The sequence below is a fragment of the Topomyia yanbarensis genome, chromosome 2 (assembly GCF_030247195.1).
Source record: "Topomyia yanbarensis strain Yona2022 chromosome 2, ASM3024719v1, whole genome shotgun sequence".
Classification (NCBI taxonomy): domain Eukaryota; kingdom Metazoa; phylum Arthropoda; class Insecta; order Diptera; family Culicidae; genus Topomyia; species Topomyia yanbarensis.
The window spans coordinates 214,369,278-214,385,949 of record NC_080671.1 but is presented as its reverse complement, the minus strand read 5'-3'; the positions used below and the strand labels follow the sequence as shown (position 1 = coordinate 214,385,949).

Sequence of the window (16,672 nt, the reverse complement as noted above, 5' to 3'; positions counted from 1 at the left end):
TATATATATATATATATATATATATATATATATATATATATATATATATATATATATATATATATATATATATATATATATATATATATATATATATATATATATATATATATATATATATATATATATATATATATATATATATATATATATATATATATATAAATCAATGTATGTTTGTATGTATGTCCGCTAACTACTTCTAAACTACAAGTCCGATCTTGATGAAATTTGGCATACGTATTCTTTCCCCCAAGAAGATGTTCATGGCATGGTTTTTTGGGAAGGGGGGGGGTTACACTGAGTTTAAGGAGGGGGGTGTTTTTTAGGCAAAGAATTATTTATATCTCCAAATTTATTAGTATTTGACATATGTATTTCTCCCACTGAGCCAATGGTTGAGAGGAGTGGACCACGAAAGGGGGGGGGGGGGAAAGAAGAGAGTTCTGAAGTAAACCTTATCTATTCATTCAATGTGATTATTAGCTATGAATAAAATTTTGACATAAGTATTTCTTCCACTCAGGAGATGGTCATGGGGTGGTTTTTGTGCACGACGGGGAGGGTGAGTCGTGGTAAGGGAGAGAGAGGGGGGGTGTGTACTGAAGAACTTTTTTAGCTATATATATTATATGTGATTTGGCATAAGTATTTCTTCCACCAAGAAGGTGGACATGATTGTTGATTTCGGAATCTGAAGGAAAGGGAGGGTTTCTAATGCAATATCTATCAATTACTTCAAAAATCTAAAATTTTGTTGCCAGCACATAAATGAAATGGCAATAATTTATTTGATATAGATCTATTACGCGAATGACAATATAATGCTGATGAATAGCATTAATTTATCGACAAGTGAAAATTAAGTTGAAAATTGTAATTTCGATCGCTTCATCTGAAGTTAAATCAACATTGCTGGATTATGGACGAACAGCTCTACCCTAAAACAGCCACTAAATCTTGCGCTTGCGGAAAATGTTACAATATCATTCAAAATTCGGATGTAAACAAAATGCTGAAAGAATGCAACACTGTTATATAGGACGAATTCACGAGGACCATAAAAGGAACTAATCGAATATTTGGTGGCGTGGTCCACGATCTTCGTCAAATTTTATCCGTTAGCCGACACCTACTGATGAAATCAGTTCTTGCTTAAGGGGGTAAGATTATTGTTGAAAAAAATATCGCACCAAAAAAAATTTACGATACCGGGAGTGTTAGTCTATTCAGTCAATAATGCAACATTTAAACAATATTTTCCTAAATGTTCAAGGCAAAATATTGAAAATTGGGTGTGTAACAGTGAATCTTCATGAGACACCTCGAATAAATGCGATGTACAGCAAAACTCAAAATCTACTGAACCAAATTTTTTGAAATTTTGCACAGTTCTCCTTCATATCATAACATCATTAAAGATCATAACTTTGTTCACAAAAATAAGTTTCATGATTTTGACGTAGGACTACGTCTTTGTTTTCGATATAGGGGTGCACGTTGCAAATTCTACAAAAATGGTATGTAACGAAAAGTGGTCCAATTTTAAACGCATATAATTCAGCCATCTCACGATAGATTTTTAATTTTTTTGCGCATATCGCCCCGAAATACTTCTAAGAATTGATTCCAATAGATAAACCCAAAGATTTTTGATATCATGGCATTAAAAATTTAAATAATAAACAACCTAGTCAAAATATCGCGCATTTAATAATTATACATAAAAGTATAGAAGATAGCGCTTCCCTAGTCCAGCACGACAGATTTGTGTACCAAGCGCGCTACGCTTCTATGAATGACGTCATCATCGACTATTTAAACGGACGGATTTCGCCAGTGCAGCTCAGTTGCCTGTTGAGCGGCAGACGAAGCAGGTCACTGCGTTGTGTGTTTTCACAGCCAGTGTAGCTGAGTTAGAAGTCCGTTACACTGCCTGTGGAGATACGCTACACAGTGAATGCGACTGAGCTTGCCGTTCAAACACTACGCTATCTTTTTGGGTTGTGCTCGTTTCCAGCACACTTTTATGTATAATTATTCGTACACAAAATAGTTTGTACATGCGAGCTCCATTTGCAAACACGGTTAACATAGTGTCGTGGTATTAGTTGTCTCTTACGCTCTACCCATCATCATCAGCGTTGATTCATTTTGCTTTGTGCGCTTGGGTTTAACGTTTGAGTCGAATGTGTAGGTAGTTTGTTACTAAATTGCACAACGAAAATTTATTTTTTACGTTCGATCAATTCATTGATTCATTTCCCCTTCACGTGATTCATTTCCACTCAGCCTATAGTATTTTGATTCTACTAATAGGTACAAACTAGAAAGCCTATTTATGAATGAATACACTGCAATTTGAAAAAACCGTTGCAAAAACGCATCGTGTCCATATATAGAATTGTTTTCGATTCTTGTATATTTATAGTTTCGATATATGATTAAGACCACTGCATTCGCTATATTTGTATGCGTACTTTAGGAAAGTTACAATAATGGCAAAATATAACTAGAATGCTTGGTCTATACATGAAATGTGATTATATTGTCTAAAATTTGATTTTTCTTCACTGGTCCGGGTTTTTTACCACACACAATCGAAAAGTTTTTATAAGCTAATCTTATGCTATAAAGATTTAGCTCCAGATGATAGTTCGGTCACAGTTTTCTGTCTTCTTTCTTCAGATCTTCTTAAATAAGTTCAATCGGATTCAATTACCTACTAAAAATGAAATGACCTGATAACCAAGCAGGTTTGGTTCAATGTGTAATACTCGATGTCGATTGGTTGTGATTAAACCATACGTAAGAAATATATTTGATTTATTATTACTATAAATGTACTAAGAAAATAAATATTTTACATTAAGTAGTATAGTCCTACGTCTACAGCTCGTGCAACCCCATAGGGCTGCCCCTTGTAGTTTTTTTTTTAACGAAAATTGCATTTTTAGCTGCAGAATGCTACGAAAAATTCAAATATCAAGAAAAAATAGAAGCTTCGATCAATACCTGGGGATATGTAAAAGAACTGTGCCAACCTTGAAAACGATTGGTCCAATATATTTTGATTTATGATGTACACTACAAAGCAAGTTTTTAACGAGATACTCCCAGAGATTCTCTGTCACTGGCTCAATTTTCAGTATGATATTTGAAGAATTATTGTTGAATTGTGCAGTGATTATATGGACAGTGAATGGATATAGGGGAACCCGGGGCTATTCGGGCCTACTTAAGCAAATCGCCCTTTCAGGTGGATAGATGTGAAAAAAGTTACCGGTCAAAAGTCCTAATTGTAAGTTTAAAATCTCAGCTACATTTTGGTGCCATAAAAAGATTATTTGCACCACTCAATGGCAGCGCTAGGCAACGCTTTGCAAACCTCTACGTTTTTCCATCCTTTTACAATGTAAGGGTAATTCAGACCTCTCTACGGGGCAATTCAGACCGTCATTTTTCTTTAATTTTTTTACCATGGAATTATGTTTACCTATGAATTAGTTACAACAATCTGGTATGCCATAGTATGTCGTTTGGCGGCCCATGTATTTGATTTGCTATGGCGTGTGCTATGGTGTACGCAGCCGCAAGCCGCTAAACGGTTGTTGACGGAATAGGGGTCCGAATAGCCCCGTATGCTCATATCGCTCAAAACTGGTGACCGTCTCGAAAATATCTCTATTTTCTCCCAAACGAAAATCATCCCATAAATTAGGAGCCTCAAGCTTTCCAAAACACTTACTTTTTTCATTTTTATTTGCTGCTTTAATCACGGGTTTTCCATTATAATCATTTTTGTATTGAGAATGGCAAAACAACAAAACGCGTTGTATCTCCTTCCTACAAAGAGCAAAGAATCAACTTCAGATCTCAAAATTAATGTTTCAGAATAGCGGTTCCACGAATATGTACGATAGTCAGAAAGTCTTGCTATTTTCTGAGAAATCGAGGGAGTCCGAATTACCCCCACTGTCTTAATAGCCCCGGGTCCCCCGACTAACACTCTCTGTATCGCCAAAATATTTTTTTTTAAATCTTCCATTTTTTATGAATTATTTTTATCCATGTCCGTCAACACTCCGTTATGTCTTCGTATCATTGGAAATATGTTTCGAAAACAAAACTTTCCACTATATGTGCATTCTTTTATTGAATGATTCTTATAGTCACCTTCGTAGGTCAATTCACAAAAAAGAAAGTAAAAGTTATATTAGAAAAAAAATGTTTTTAAGGGGTTTATCTGAAGCAAACCTGCATATCTCGCTACTGTTACTATATAGAGCTTCAGTATCCTCAGTAAAGTTTTTCACAATAATATTTTCTAGAACTTTACTGAAGACCGCGAACTTCTAGTTAAATTATTTGGGTACATAAATCTTCTATCTCACTTTTAGGGGATTAATCACCTAATTCATTATATCAAAAGATGCCTCTATTTATATCTAGAAACTTTTTCGAAAAAATCCATTCTCCAAAACCAATGGTTCAGTAGTTATTGAATTTTGAGCATGAAAACGTTGTTTTGCAACACTGTGCACCGCATGTGTTGCAATTGAAACTTTGTGTGCCTATTATATTAGTTTCCGCGCAACATCGACCCACTACAACTGTGACTTGGTTGAAAAAAATCATTTAAGCGACCATTGTATCTAGAAAATATAAAGGAGCAGATGTACTGCTACCTCGAATTCGAATGATACCAAGGGATTTAAAACGATTGTGTACGGGAAAAAAGACCAATTTATTTAATTGTGCTCCAGGTGATCAAACCAAGAACATTGTCTATCTGCGAGAATTACAATAAGTTCTTTGTAACAAACATATTTGTTATTTTTGGTATATTTAAACTATTTTGCTTAGTCCTGATGGGTGTAGCGAAGCGCACCGGGTTAATATAATGTAATATAATATAATATAATATAATATAATATAATATAATATAATATAATATAATATAATATAATATAATATAATATAATATAATATAATATAATATAATATAATATAATATAATATAATATAATATAATATAATATAATATAATATAATATAATATAATATAATATAATATAATATAATATAATATAATATAATATAATATAATATAATATAATATAATATAATATAATATAATATAATATAATATAATATAATATAATATAATATAATATAATATAATATAATATAATATAATATAATATAATATAATATAATATAATATAATATAATATAATATAATATAATATAATATAATATAATATAATATAATATAATATAATATAATATAATATAATATAATATAATATAATATAATATAATATAATATAATATAATATAATATAATATAATATAATATAATATAATATAATATAATATAATATAATATAATATAATATAATATAATATAATATAATATAATATAATACAATATAATATAATACAACATACTATAACACAATACAATATAATACAACACAATACAATACAATCCATCACAACCATGATGACCGCCATGCACCAGCTCATAAGAATGAAGACCCCAGAAACAACTCAATACTTATACCATGTAATACACATCATGAATACAACAACTGAAATGCAGCCATCGAAACATTTCGAAAATCATTATCAAGTACATAACCACGTCCAACGCCTCCACCACTCCTCGGCATATAGTGACGTAGCCATGCAACAATGTAACAATTGAAAGTGAAAAAAGTACACGCGAAACCAACTCTACATAAACCGGTAACACCCCCACCCATCCAACACTCTGTCATGATGCACCCGGCGCTACAAATACAAAATCCAAAACACTATACAGCACATGTCCGAGGTGTACCATATGGGGCCCCCACACGCGCAACAAAAGTGTCATTACTATGCAGCGTCATTACTGGAATTGCATGGGAACTCCATCGTCACTCGCCTCATAAGAAAGTGAGCACAACCCCAACTACGCGAATGAACGGTCGAACCACCGCCAAAACACCCCTGAACCCGAGCGCTGCCACTAACGAACTGTGAGATAAAAGTCTAAAGCTGCAACAATTATTCGAGAATGATTTTTCGTTAGGCGAGACCTCCCCTCCTCACCCTCAATTGTTAGAAAATAAGAAAAAACTTCTCTGCATGTCATGAAAGTGTGCATCTCTACACACATGAAATTAAGCCAAAGCCGTAAACCAAATGCTGCACACCTAGAATTGTACAGAAAACATAACATAGGAAAATGGGTGGTCATCGCGCTGCTTATATCACCTTTCCAATAAGAATTCCACAAACTTTAAAGAGAGCAAAACGCAGACCTAGACGCACGTAATCCAGCATTATTTCGTTGTCATAAAGGCACACAAGACACGGCGTGTAAGTTAAATAATATGACAGAATCCAGCATCAATGTCATGAATATAATATAATGAGCGTAATAAATTCGATAATGGAAAAGAATCACCGAGGTTCTCCAATTCCATTTCTGCAGCCGACCCTGCTTTCCAGCTTTCGCTTCGGAATATTCTGTTAGATGTAACCAACATCACTACACTATACACTTCACCGCGCAGCAACACCGCTTCGAAACAGATCACACAGAAATAAAAACGCACACCACACTTCAGCCTTATATCCGTGTTGGTGTTTCCAATCGAATTAAGGTTGCAAAGAGAATGCGCAAAATTCGCAAACGAAAAAAGCAGTTTTTTCCACACCGTCAGATCTTCATAAAAATCAATCAGCAGTACTGTAACAACATTCTACATACGCTGATTGATTTTTATGGAGAGCTGACATACGGTGTGGAAAAAACTGCTTTTTTCGTTTGAGAATTTTGCGCATTCTCTGTGCAACCTTAAAGCGTAGACTACCAGCACTGTTCCACCCATATCACACACGCCTCAATGCGAAATGTGTCAGTTTCTCGGAAATTTTAATCATGAACATGATCTCAATAACAATGCACTGTCTCATTAAAGATGGGCAAACACTTCAAAACCATTTTGTCTCGAGTCATAAAATGATTCGATCTCGAGTCAAAGAAATCCGTCTTTTCAATTCGTGAAACACTAATGCAAACGACATACAGCACAAAATATTATTCGCTCTCCGTAAGCCGAAACCACTGTTACAAAGCTGTAGGTCTTCTCCCGACGAATGCCTATAGCGAACTGAAACTGTCTTATGGTTTGAAGACCCAAACGCCTGGAATTATGCAAATTCCCAAAAGGGAAAATTTTGGACTATGTCAAATTTTTTGTGCATAAGAACACAATACCTTACATAAAGTATGGTTTTTGTTTTAGTGTTTCGGATTCTCCTCGTCAGTAGCTAGCACCAACTGGGTGTCTAGTTAGACGATGTATCTAAACTAGTACCCAAATTAGCACTAGTTAGACACTAAAATCCACAAAGTCACACGTCTTGCGTGAACACTAGACAACTGGTTTTTACCGAGTGATGCTCGATAGTAAGCACAGAAGTTCTGTTTACCGACGAGGAATATGAACCGAAACTGTCTTATGGTGTGAATACCCAAATGCCTGGAATTATGCAAATTCCCAAATGGGAAAATTTTGAACTATGCCAAATTTTTTGTGCATAAGGACACAATACCTTACATAAAGTATGGTTTTTGTTTTAGTGTTTCGGATTCTCCTCGTCAGTAACTCGCACCATCTGGGTGTCTAGTTAGACGATGTATCTTAACTAATACCCAAATTAGCACTAGTTAGACACTAAAATCCAAAAAGTCACATGTCTTGCGTGAACACTAAACAACTGGCTGAATTTTACTAAATCAATTTATACGGTATAGATTATTTTCGTTGTCTGAGAGAAAAAAATGTTTCAAAAATAGCTATTTAAATTTTCCATACATCGTAGTATACCAATACATCAGCACTATAACAACCTGTATAATGAAGTTAAATTTACATGTCTTAAATATATATATATATATATATATATATATATATATATATATATATATATATATATATATATATATATATATATATATATATATATATATATATATATATATATATATATATATATATATATATATATATATATATATATATATATATATATATATATATATATATATATACGTTCCTTACCGAAAAATATTAGAAACATATTTTTTATTTCGTCAACACGAACTCTTGTTCTTTGAAACCTTTTTTCAGAGTCCTTCGAAACATTGACCGCCATTGCAGGACCTTCCGGATTCGTTCATTTTCCTACCAAGATAAATAATAAAAAAGAAATCATTTGCATGATTTTTTCTGATAATCAATCTATCATATGTATTTTCAGAATCCGCAGAAGCACCCAGTTCTGAAACGATCGTTACCACTTACTACGCACCTTTGTCGGACGATAATGAAATTCTTACACAACTTAAGGAGCAATAAAAAGAAACAAGAGACAGCAATGAGCGATACAGGATTTTAACCACACTTCTCAAAAGTTGGACTACATATAGAATTATGCAGGAGTTCAATGTTTCTCAATATATGGCCAACAAGGCAAAAGCATTGCAGCAAGTGAAAGGAATAATGGTGGTGCCTGAAAAGAGTTTAAGCTCTGCGGCAATAGGAAGAGAAACGATAACATGTGTTACGATTTTTTATAATAGTGACGATGTAAGCCGCGTCTGTGCAGGGAAAGGGATTATTTAATATCTAACAATGAAGAAGGCAAAATTTACTTACAGAGAAGATTAGTTTTGTGTAACTTGCAGGAGGCGTATTCTATCTCCAAAAATACTTATCCAGATATTACAATAGGATTTTCCATGTTCGCTAGTAATTGTGCAAAACACTGCATTTTGGCAGGGAAAAGGCTACTTGAAACACATCAAAAGCAATTTGAAAGTTACAGAATGCATCATTATCTGTGATTTTTTGGAGCATTATTCTTTCGTTGTGCAGGATACAGTTCAAGGCTTCTATTGGGTAAACACTCAATGTACTATTCACCCTTGTGCTATTTATTTTAAAGACGAAGAATCGGACGATTTGAAGTTTACTAGTTTTATTGCAATTAGGCCATTGCAAATCTTTTTTAAAAATTATGTCACCCCCCCCCTTCAAAATCGCTGAAAAAAATCAGGGGGCAAATAATTTTTCTATAATAATCAAAATTCAAAAAATTGTCACGTTTTATAGAGCAACAATAGCTGCCATAGAGTTTTGCTTTTCGTAACTGAAAACTATTATGGTAGTTTTAGAAATTACCATCCCATGATAATTTTTATTTTGACCATTCTCGGGTAAATGTGAATTTTAAATGAGATCATCGATCCAGTCCAACATCAAATGAAACGTTTGCTGGTCGCGGAAGGAAGGACCCATCTGTGTATTATCAAACGAAAATCTCATGGCAAGGCTAATACAGACCGACTTCTGAATCGATTTCATTTTAAACGCAACAGTCGATAGAGACATAATCGATCGTTGCATTCGAAAATAAATTCGATAAGGAAACAATCTGAATTCAAATCAGACTCCTGGCGATTTATATGTTGTTCAATATTCAGTATACATGAGCTTTACCGAAATGTTTTTGACAATTAAAGATTTCATATGGGATCGTAGTGTTCATACCGTATTTCCGCAGCCATATGTGCGATTCTTATGAACTTGATCAGATCAAAATCTGCTACCAAACTTTCCATTTAAGGCTAAGCTTGAAAATCGAAAAAGTCGTTTTCCAAGAAGCCGAAGAGACATTAATTCTGAAATATTCCAAGAACCAGAAACGTGCGAAATTTTCGAGATAGACGCTGGAATCAAAAGAACTTTGTCTGGCCATCAGCGATCAAGAATGCTCTAGCAAAGCTAAATATAGATCTTACAAATAATGGTATCATCGGCACTTACCGCAGGGGGAACCGGCAATCCATTATCGATGTCAATTTTTGTAGCCTTGGAGTAACCGGAAAGATGGACTGAAAAGTGTGCGAGAATATATCCACAGCGACCACCAAGCGATCTGGTACAGCATTGATAACAGGACTATGAACCAAACATGAATTTGAATATGTGGGAGATATATAAACGAGTGAAGATGGAAAACAGCGATTTTTCACAGGAACGTGTCCGTCGAAGAACTTGAATTTGAAGGTATCCTCTTCAACCTAAATGCGAACGAGTTCACGGCACTACTAACAAGGGCGTGTAATGCGACCATACCAAGGGATGGGAAACCGAGAAACGGTCGCCGGGTGCAATACGACGATTATCGATCTACGTATAAGTTGCCTCCGAGCTTGGAGAAGAAGTCGGAGATCACTTCGGTTTCTCATCTCGCTCAGTTCAGAAGCTAGAAATCGCTCCGCTGCAATAGCAGGGCAAATAATCAAATTTACCCGCGCGACGCTTGGTCTATTTGCAAAGAAAAAATTGATTCCTTCTGCCTAGTGTGTGAAACGTGAACAAACAATGAGTGACAATGCAAAGCAAAAGTATATCACGATGCGGGCAAACTGTGTTGCTGTTGACTACACGAAATATCCGGTAATACCATCAATTCATGAAGGGGAGCAAATGTTCAAGGTGAACTTGAAGTTCAACGTAGCTTGCGGTACTTTATTAGTCAAGCAGAATCATTCGCTTCCCAGAACAACATGAAACACGTTATCGAATGTAATGACATTTTATACAGTATCCCAACGTATATAGATGTTGACAGTATTGAAATAAAGATACATGACCTGGTACCACGTACTAGTTCCTTCGCTATCAAACAAATCCTGTCAAAATACGGAGAGGTGAATAGTGTTAAGGAAGATACTTGGAGGAACTTCTTCCCAAGACTCCGCAACGGCGTTCGTGTGGTGAGAATGCGTCCGACAAAACCTATTCCCTCTCACTTGATTTTCACATGCAAATTACCTCATGGTGTTGAATATTCTCAACGAACACTAGTCACAAACCTGTCATTATTGTGATCATCCGCTACACCACGGGAAACCTTGCGCAGAGACTGCTAAAGAAATTCCACCTGATACGACCAAAGCCGGTATACAATCATCGTATGTTAAACCACAACCAGTTGGTAAACCAACGACTGCAGACCGGGCATTCACAAGCACCAGCTTAACAACGATCGGCCCTAGTACTAAACCAACTGCCATTACCAACATCGAAGTAACAACGATTACAGCAAATGTTTCTAAACCAACAACCAACACCACCAATAAGGAATCTAATACCGATGAAGAAGGATTTACAATAGCGACCCGTAAGCACAAACTACAAATAAGAACATCCGACGATGAGCAAGATGAATGCAGTACCGATGATGACATGGACGTAAACGAAAACGCGAGAGAAGACGGAGCAAATGACCCCCAAGGTGCGCTCCACGGCTCAGTTGTGCTAACGCATTGAGCCGTGTAAAATATATTTAAAATTAAAACAGATGTCAGAAAGCTCAAGGGAAGCGAGCTGCAAGAACCGCTCTCAACAAAGCAGTCAAGCTGTACAAGAAAGCCTTGCCACAAAGCCAACGCGAATTTCCTTAGGAGAGACCTACAAAGTTGGCATAACAAAGATAAAAGGCTCAGCTGCACCACCTGAAAGGTGCCCGGAAAAGATGGAGGTCACCATCGAAAGGTTTTCCCCACAACATGAATCTATTTTCGCCGTACAGTGAGGAGGTTGATCACAAAGATGAAGATCGATTTACCAACAAACAGCTTATCGAGATGGCGAAAGCCATAAAAGTGAAGTGATACATGAGAGCCCGGATATATTCAAAACGATCCGATAATTGGAAGCGACAAAAGCTGATGTTGCTTGCGATGCCGGGACAACATGGAGATCTTTCAGCGTAGTCAATATATCCCTTGGTAATGTTAGAGAAAAGGAGTAATCCTGAACAAGCTAACGAAGTACGCGGACCGTGAGAACGGCATCTCATGTAATTCGGCTTCCTTATAGGCAGGTCTACAGTGAAATCCATCCAAACGGTTGTGGGAGCTTTGGAGACAGCAGAGATAAGGATATCGTTTTTGCGTGGTGGTTCCCTTAGACGTGAAGAATGCTTCAATAGTACTGGCTGGGAAGCAATCGCCCATTCACTGTACAGCATGAAAAACTCTGCAAGATATTATAGAGCTACTTTCAGTACCGAACATTACGAGACAGACAAGGGAGAATCACAACTACAACTGACGTTCCTCGACTCGACGCTGTGGAACGCAGTGTACGATGGAGTATTGAAGCTGAACCTTCCCAGAGATATAACGATTTTCGGCTTCACGGATGATGTGGTGTTCCAAGTAATCGGACAATCGCTAGAAGAGGAGACACTCGACACGGAGACGATTGCCCATCATAAAACAGAGTTGGTGATGACTAGCAGCCGAAAGACAGCGCGGTCGGAAAATATATCATCGATTTGAACTTTTAAAGTTACGATGATTATGTTAAGGGGAAGGCTGTGAGAGCAACCACAGCTTTGCTTGAGGCGCCAGTGTACTGGGCATTACGAACCAGCTGGAATCGCCGGACCGAAGCATGTGAGCAGACTAGTTTCACCGTCAGGGACAAGATCGAGTAGGTCGAGTGAAGCACCAGCGGTGGGTCCTCGAGTTTTCAACGAACCGGAAGCAGCGAACCAGAAGCTACGCTCCATCCGGTATCGCCGAACCGTCCTCTCCAAGTACTGGTTGGCCCTTTGAGCAGGATTTATGGACTATGCGACAAAACTGGGAGCTAATTGACTCACGCAACAGGCATCGGTATCGGGAGAACTTCCGACGAGGAATTGAGATGGCTCGCGAAAACAGAAACTAAATGGTTCACAGAAACGGGAGCCAAACGGCTAACGGAAGTTCACCACTGCGATTAGCCGGATATGTGTTCGGAGCTAAACCGCTCTAATGTATCATTTTGTCTTAAGACTGTGTTTTCGCACATCAAAACGTCTGTATGGTTTGTCGGTGATATTTCGTGTTCTCGATGTAGATAAACTCGGTGGATTCTACTTCACATTTTCCGTTTATTAGACTAAGCGGTACTGACGCGGTTTGGATCTGACTCACAAAATTACTAGCGGACTGACGGACACAATATAATATGTACTTATCTAAATGTATTTAAGGGACGGACGAACAGTATAAACAGTATTGACGGAATAACTTACAAACGTAAAAACGTAAGAACGTGCCTGAACTGCTGTGAGCTAGGCTTTTATAGTCCTGCTGTACCCTTTGATGACTGTAGATTAGTTCAACCGGAAACCCTTTTCTGACCGGAAACACATACTGACGACGATATATGACTGACAGAACGGCAAAATATCCTCACGACCACTACGCTGAATCAATCTGATCTAAAGGGCATGCCTAAGGCACTTATGTTGCGGGTACAGTGAAACCCTAATACTGTGTTGATAAGAAATTGGACATAGGCGCAAACATACCGCCCGCCTTGAAAGACGTTACTTTCAACACTACATATTGCTAACCTGACTTGTATGATTAACCTTACTGCTAATATATTTCTATGTGAATATTGTACTTATTTTCTATATGCTGATCCTGTGATCAATTTTCCGAAGTCGAACTAAAGTTGCCTGCCTTGCAATTTGGTGCTCGATGTTTAGTGGTGTACCATGGGCGTCGAGGACGGGAGACTTGAATTTGACTCCGTCAACTGCTATGCAGCCGGCGTCGATAAGACAAGACCCGAGCGACTCCGCTGGTCCCACCACTCGTAGTCTGCTAATGTTGGTTGATGATTGTGTTGGTTGTATGCTGAACGCTGTAATCATTGGACCACGTTGCCGATGTTAGCTGTGACGCCTGCCGTATCCACACGGTAGCGACCTGACGACCTCGCATGCTATATGTTGAACTCCGCTGGGTTTCATACTAGACGGATCTGGATGATTTGATGATTCAAGAATCTATTCGCAGTTGATTCCTTCCGTTGGCCACCTCCACCCCTCGCAGTGAAGATCCATGTACTGAATCGACAGTGATTACGTAGTTCTGCTGTTTACTCCTGTAGCTTGATGTGTCGTAATCTGCATCAGTACCTGTATGGGAAAGCGGATCAATTCCTGTTGTATTGGTACCGATTGAAAATACTTATCTTGGGTTTATGTTGGGATGGCAGTTCCAGTCACTTCAACCAGAACCGCGCCATCCCTAATTGCCTTGTTGCTGGTACCTCGAAACCACTTCTAGCGTGTGGTTATAAACTGACAAACGTTGGCTGTGCTTGGTACTGCACCTTAACTGGACCGAGTACGACGAGTAGATGCGGGGGAGGGATGGAGTGGTATCTATATTCCGATGCTTCTGATTTGCATGCATGGCTGTTGGCTGGTTACTACTGCTGAGCTGCTGGTCTGGTTGTGTTCTCGCAGGATTATTCGGCTGAAACGGTTGCGTTATTGGTGATACTTGTACTGGATTCCGTTATGCTGGAAACAACTGGTCGCCTTCTGATTGTTCAGTGGGTCTGTCTCGCTGACAGACTGACGTTGGTGTCCATGCTTCAGTGGGCTAATACCGACTAGCTCCGTATTTGATTTTCTGGTGATCCTGTCCAGCTGACTGGCTGATGACGTTATATTCGCTTGAATATAAGAAAGGATGCTTTTTAAAGAGTAAAAAGTTATAATAGAATGACTTCCCTGGAACGGAGGCCTCGTGGCCTCCGCGGTCGCTCTCGGCGACGTTGACTGCTGCGACGACTGTGCTGAAACTTGTCCAACTAAGTAGGACTGATACCTGATCTGCCTCTTCTCCTTGCTGTCAATCTGCTGAATAATTCGATTTCTGCTGATTTTCCTGCGCTCGATGGTATATTGTTGTGCTACGACGATTTCATGAAGGTTCCAATGGTATTGACCACGAAGAGATCCGAATGGGTTCAACCCCAGACTTGTTGCTGTATACGATGGTGCTTAGATTGGTTGCTGTACTACGATGATTTTCGTGAAGGCTCCAGTGAAAGTGTTCACTGGACTGTTGCTGTGTTACCTTCCGAAAGAGCTCCGGCGGGTCTCGACCCCCGAACTCAATCCCAACGTTTCCTCTGTGTTGGAATCATCAACAGTAACTTGTTGATGCGATGTATACGTTGGCGGTATTGGGGGTGCATTTCCAATTTACTGGAACTCAGTCCAGCTCCGGTACACATCATGTGCAACGGACTGCAGGGGCATTCACAGCCGAAATGGTTCGACACCGAACATGGTTGAATTGCGCTAAATTCAACCCGTGAAAATACACCCGAGATGGGTGAGGACAAATACCACCAACGCTGTAGTACCGTCTGCATAACTTCTAAACCAATGTATACGACAATAAAACTGTTTCTGTATTTTTCTGCGGATGGTTTACTCTGCTGCTAATCAGTTGTTGTTCTTCCGAACAACTCCGAAGGGTCTCAACCCCCCGGACTAGATTCCAACGTTTCCTCCACGTTGAAATCATCAATCAGCTGACTTGCTGGTGGGGGATGCATTTCGTGTATACTGGACCTCAACCCAGCTCCATTGCTCTCCTTGCGCAATGGACTGTAGTGGCTCTGTTAGCCGTACCGGTTCGACGCTGAACCTGGTTGAACTGTGTTTAATCCAACCCGATGAAATGCATCCGAACTGGGCGAGGACCAATACCACCAACGTGTGGTACTGCAACATTGCAGCTAACTGTAGAGTGTCATAGTGGTTCATCCTTGAACCCCCCTGCGAGTTTGGTACTCGGGTAGGTAGAGAAATATTGACATCAAACACGATGAACAAACCATGGGAATCGAAGAGGAAAATATAAGTGGGTAGCATCTACAGTGCCCAGCATAGCTGAACACATACTGTAATTTTACCTGGACGAAACAGGCGTTGCACGACCTCTTCACGACATCTGACTGAGCTGGGAGACTAGATATGGGTTGATAACACAATGCATTTCCTTAGCTGAACAATAAAGCTGATGATTTCCTCTTCCTTCACGAAGCAATTGGCTGTTCCACCAGTGCAGGGCTCAGCAGATTGCAGAAAAACTGCGATTTCACCAAATGTTGGAAGGACTGCTCCGAACGTATGTCATATGTTGAGGTGGCAACACCGATGTAAGATGGTTTCTGCGGGTACGGTCGGAAGCTACAGTTCACTCCGGTTCAGTTTATCGGTGCATCACAAAGATTGTGACGAAGAGGTTTTATATTACTCCTGCACTGTTTATATTGATAGTTTGCTTATGCAATATGTTGGCAGGTTATGTAACCTCGGCTGCCAATTTATTCCGTTATCCACAGAGAACCAGACAATATTTTACGGCACTTTTTACTGTTGTTTAGGGCAAACTTTCATTCCGATTGCATGCACATTACCGAACATCAATCACTAACGATAGATTATCACGTCCCGGGAAAAGATTTAACTCGTCTTTTCCTTCAGGAAAGCTGCCCCCGTCGGACAGTTGAGCTGACTAGCCACTGTTTGGTTGCTGATGCCCTTGCTAAACCACACGATCGGAGCTGCGCCCGTCCATCGCTCCCGAGACAGATACAGATAAATGACAATAAATCAGTGCAGTAAGCAGTAGTAAGCACACTCCGATTCACGGACAAACAGTAATGTTTTCGAATATCACAGTGCAATGACGATTGTAGCGGGATACAGGGTCACCGTGTGAGAA

At 38.5% G+C, this 16,672-nt stretch overlaps 1 protein-coding gene across 18 annotated transcripts in view; it reads right to left on the bottom strand.

Annotated features, from left to right (window-relative positions):
* LOC131682870 (lysosomal-associated transmembrane protein 4B) overlaps positions 1–16,672 on the bottom strand; it is an 897,979-nt gene that overhangs the window by 324,011 nt on the left and 557,296 nt on the right. The window contains exon 7 of one of the 18 annotated variants that reach the window (XM_058964656.1): positions 8,224–8,246. The exons of the other annotated variants lie outside the window; for them this stretch is intronic. Coding sequence (XP_058820639.1) covers positions 8,239–8,246 — 8 coding nt within the window. The 3' untranslated portion in view covers positions 8,224–8,238. Of the gene's footprint in view, positions 1–8,223; positions 8,247–16,672 lie in introns of those variants that run through there. 18 annotated transcript variants of the gene reach the window in all.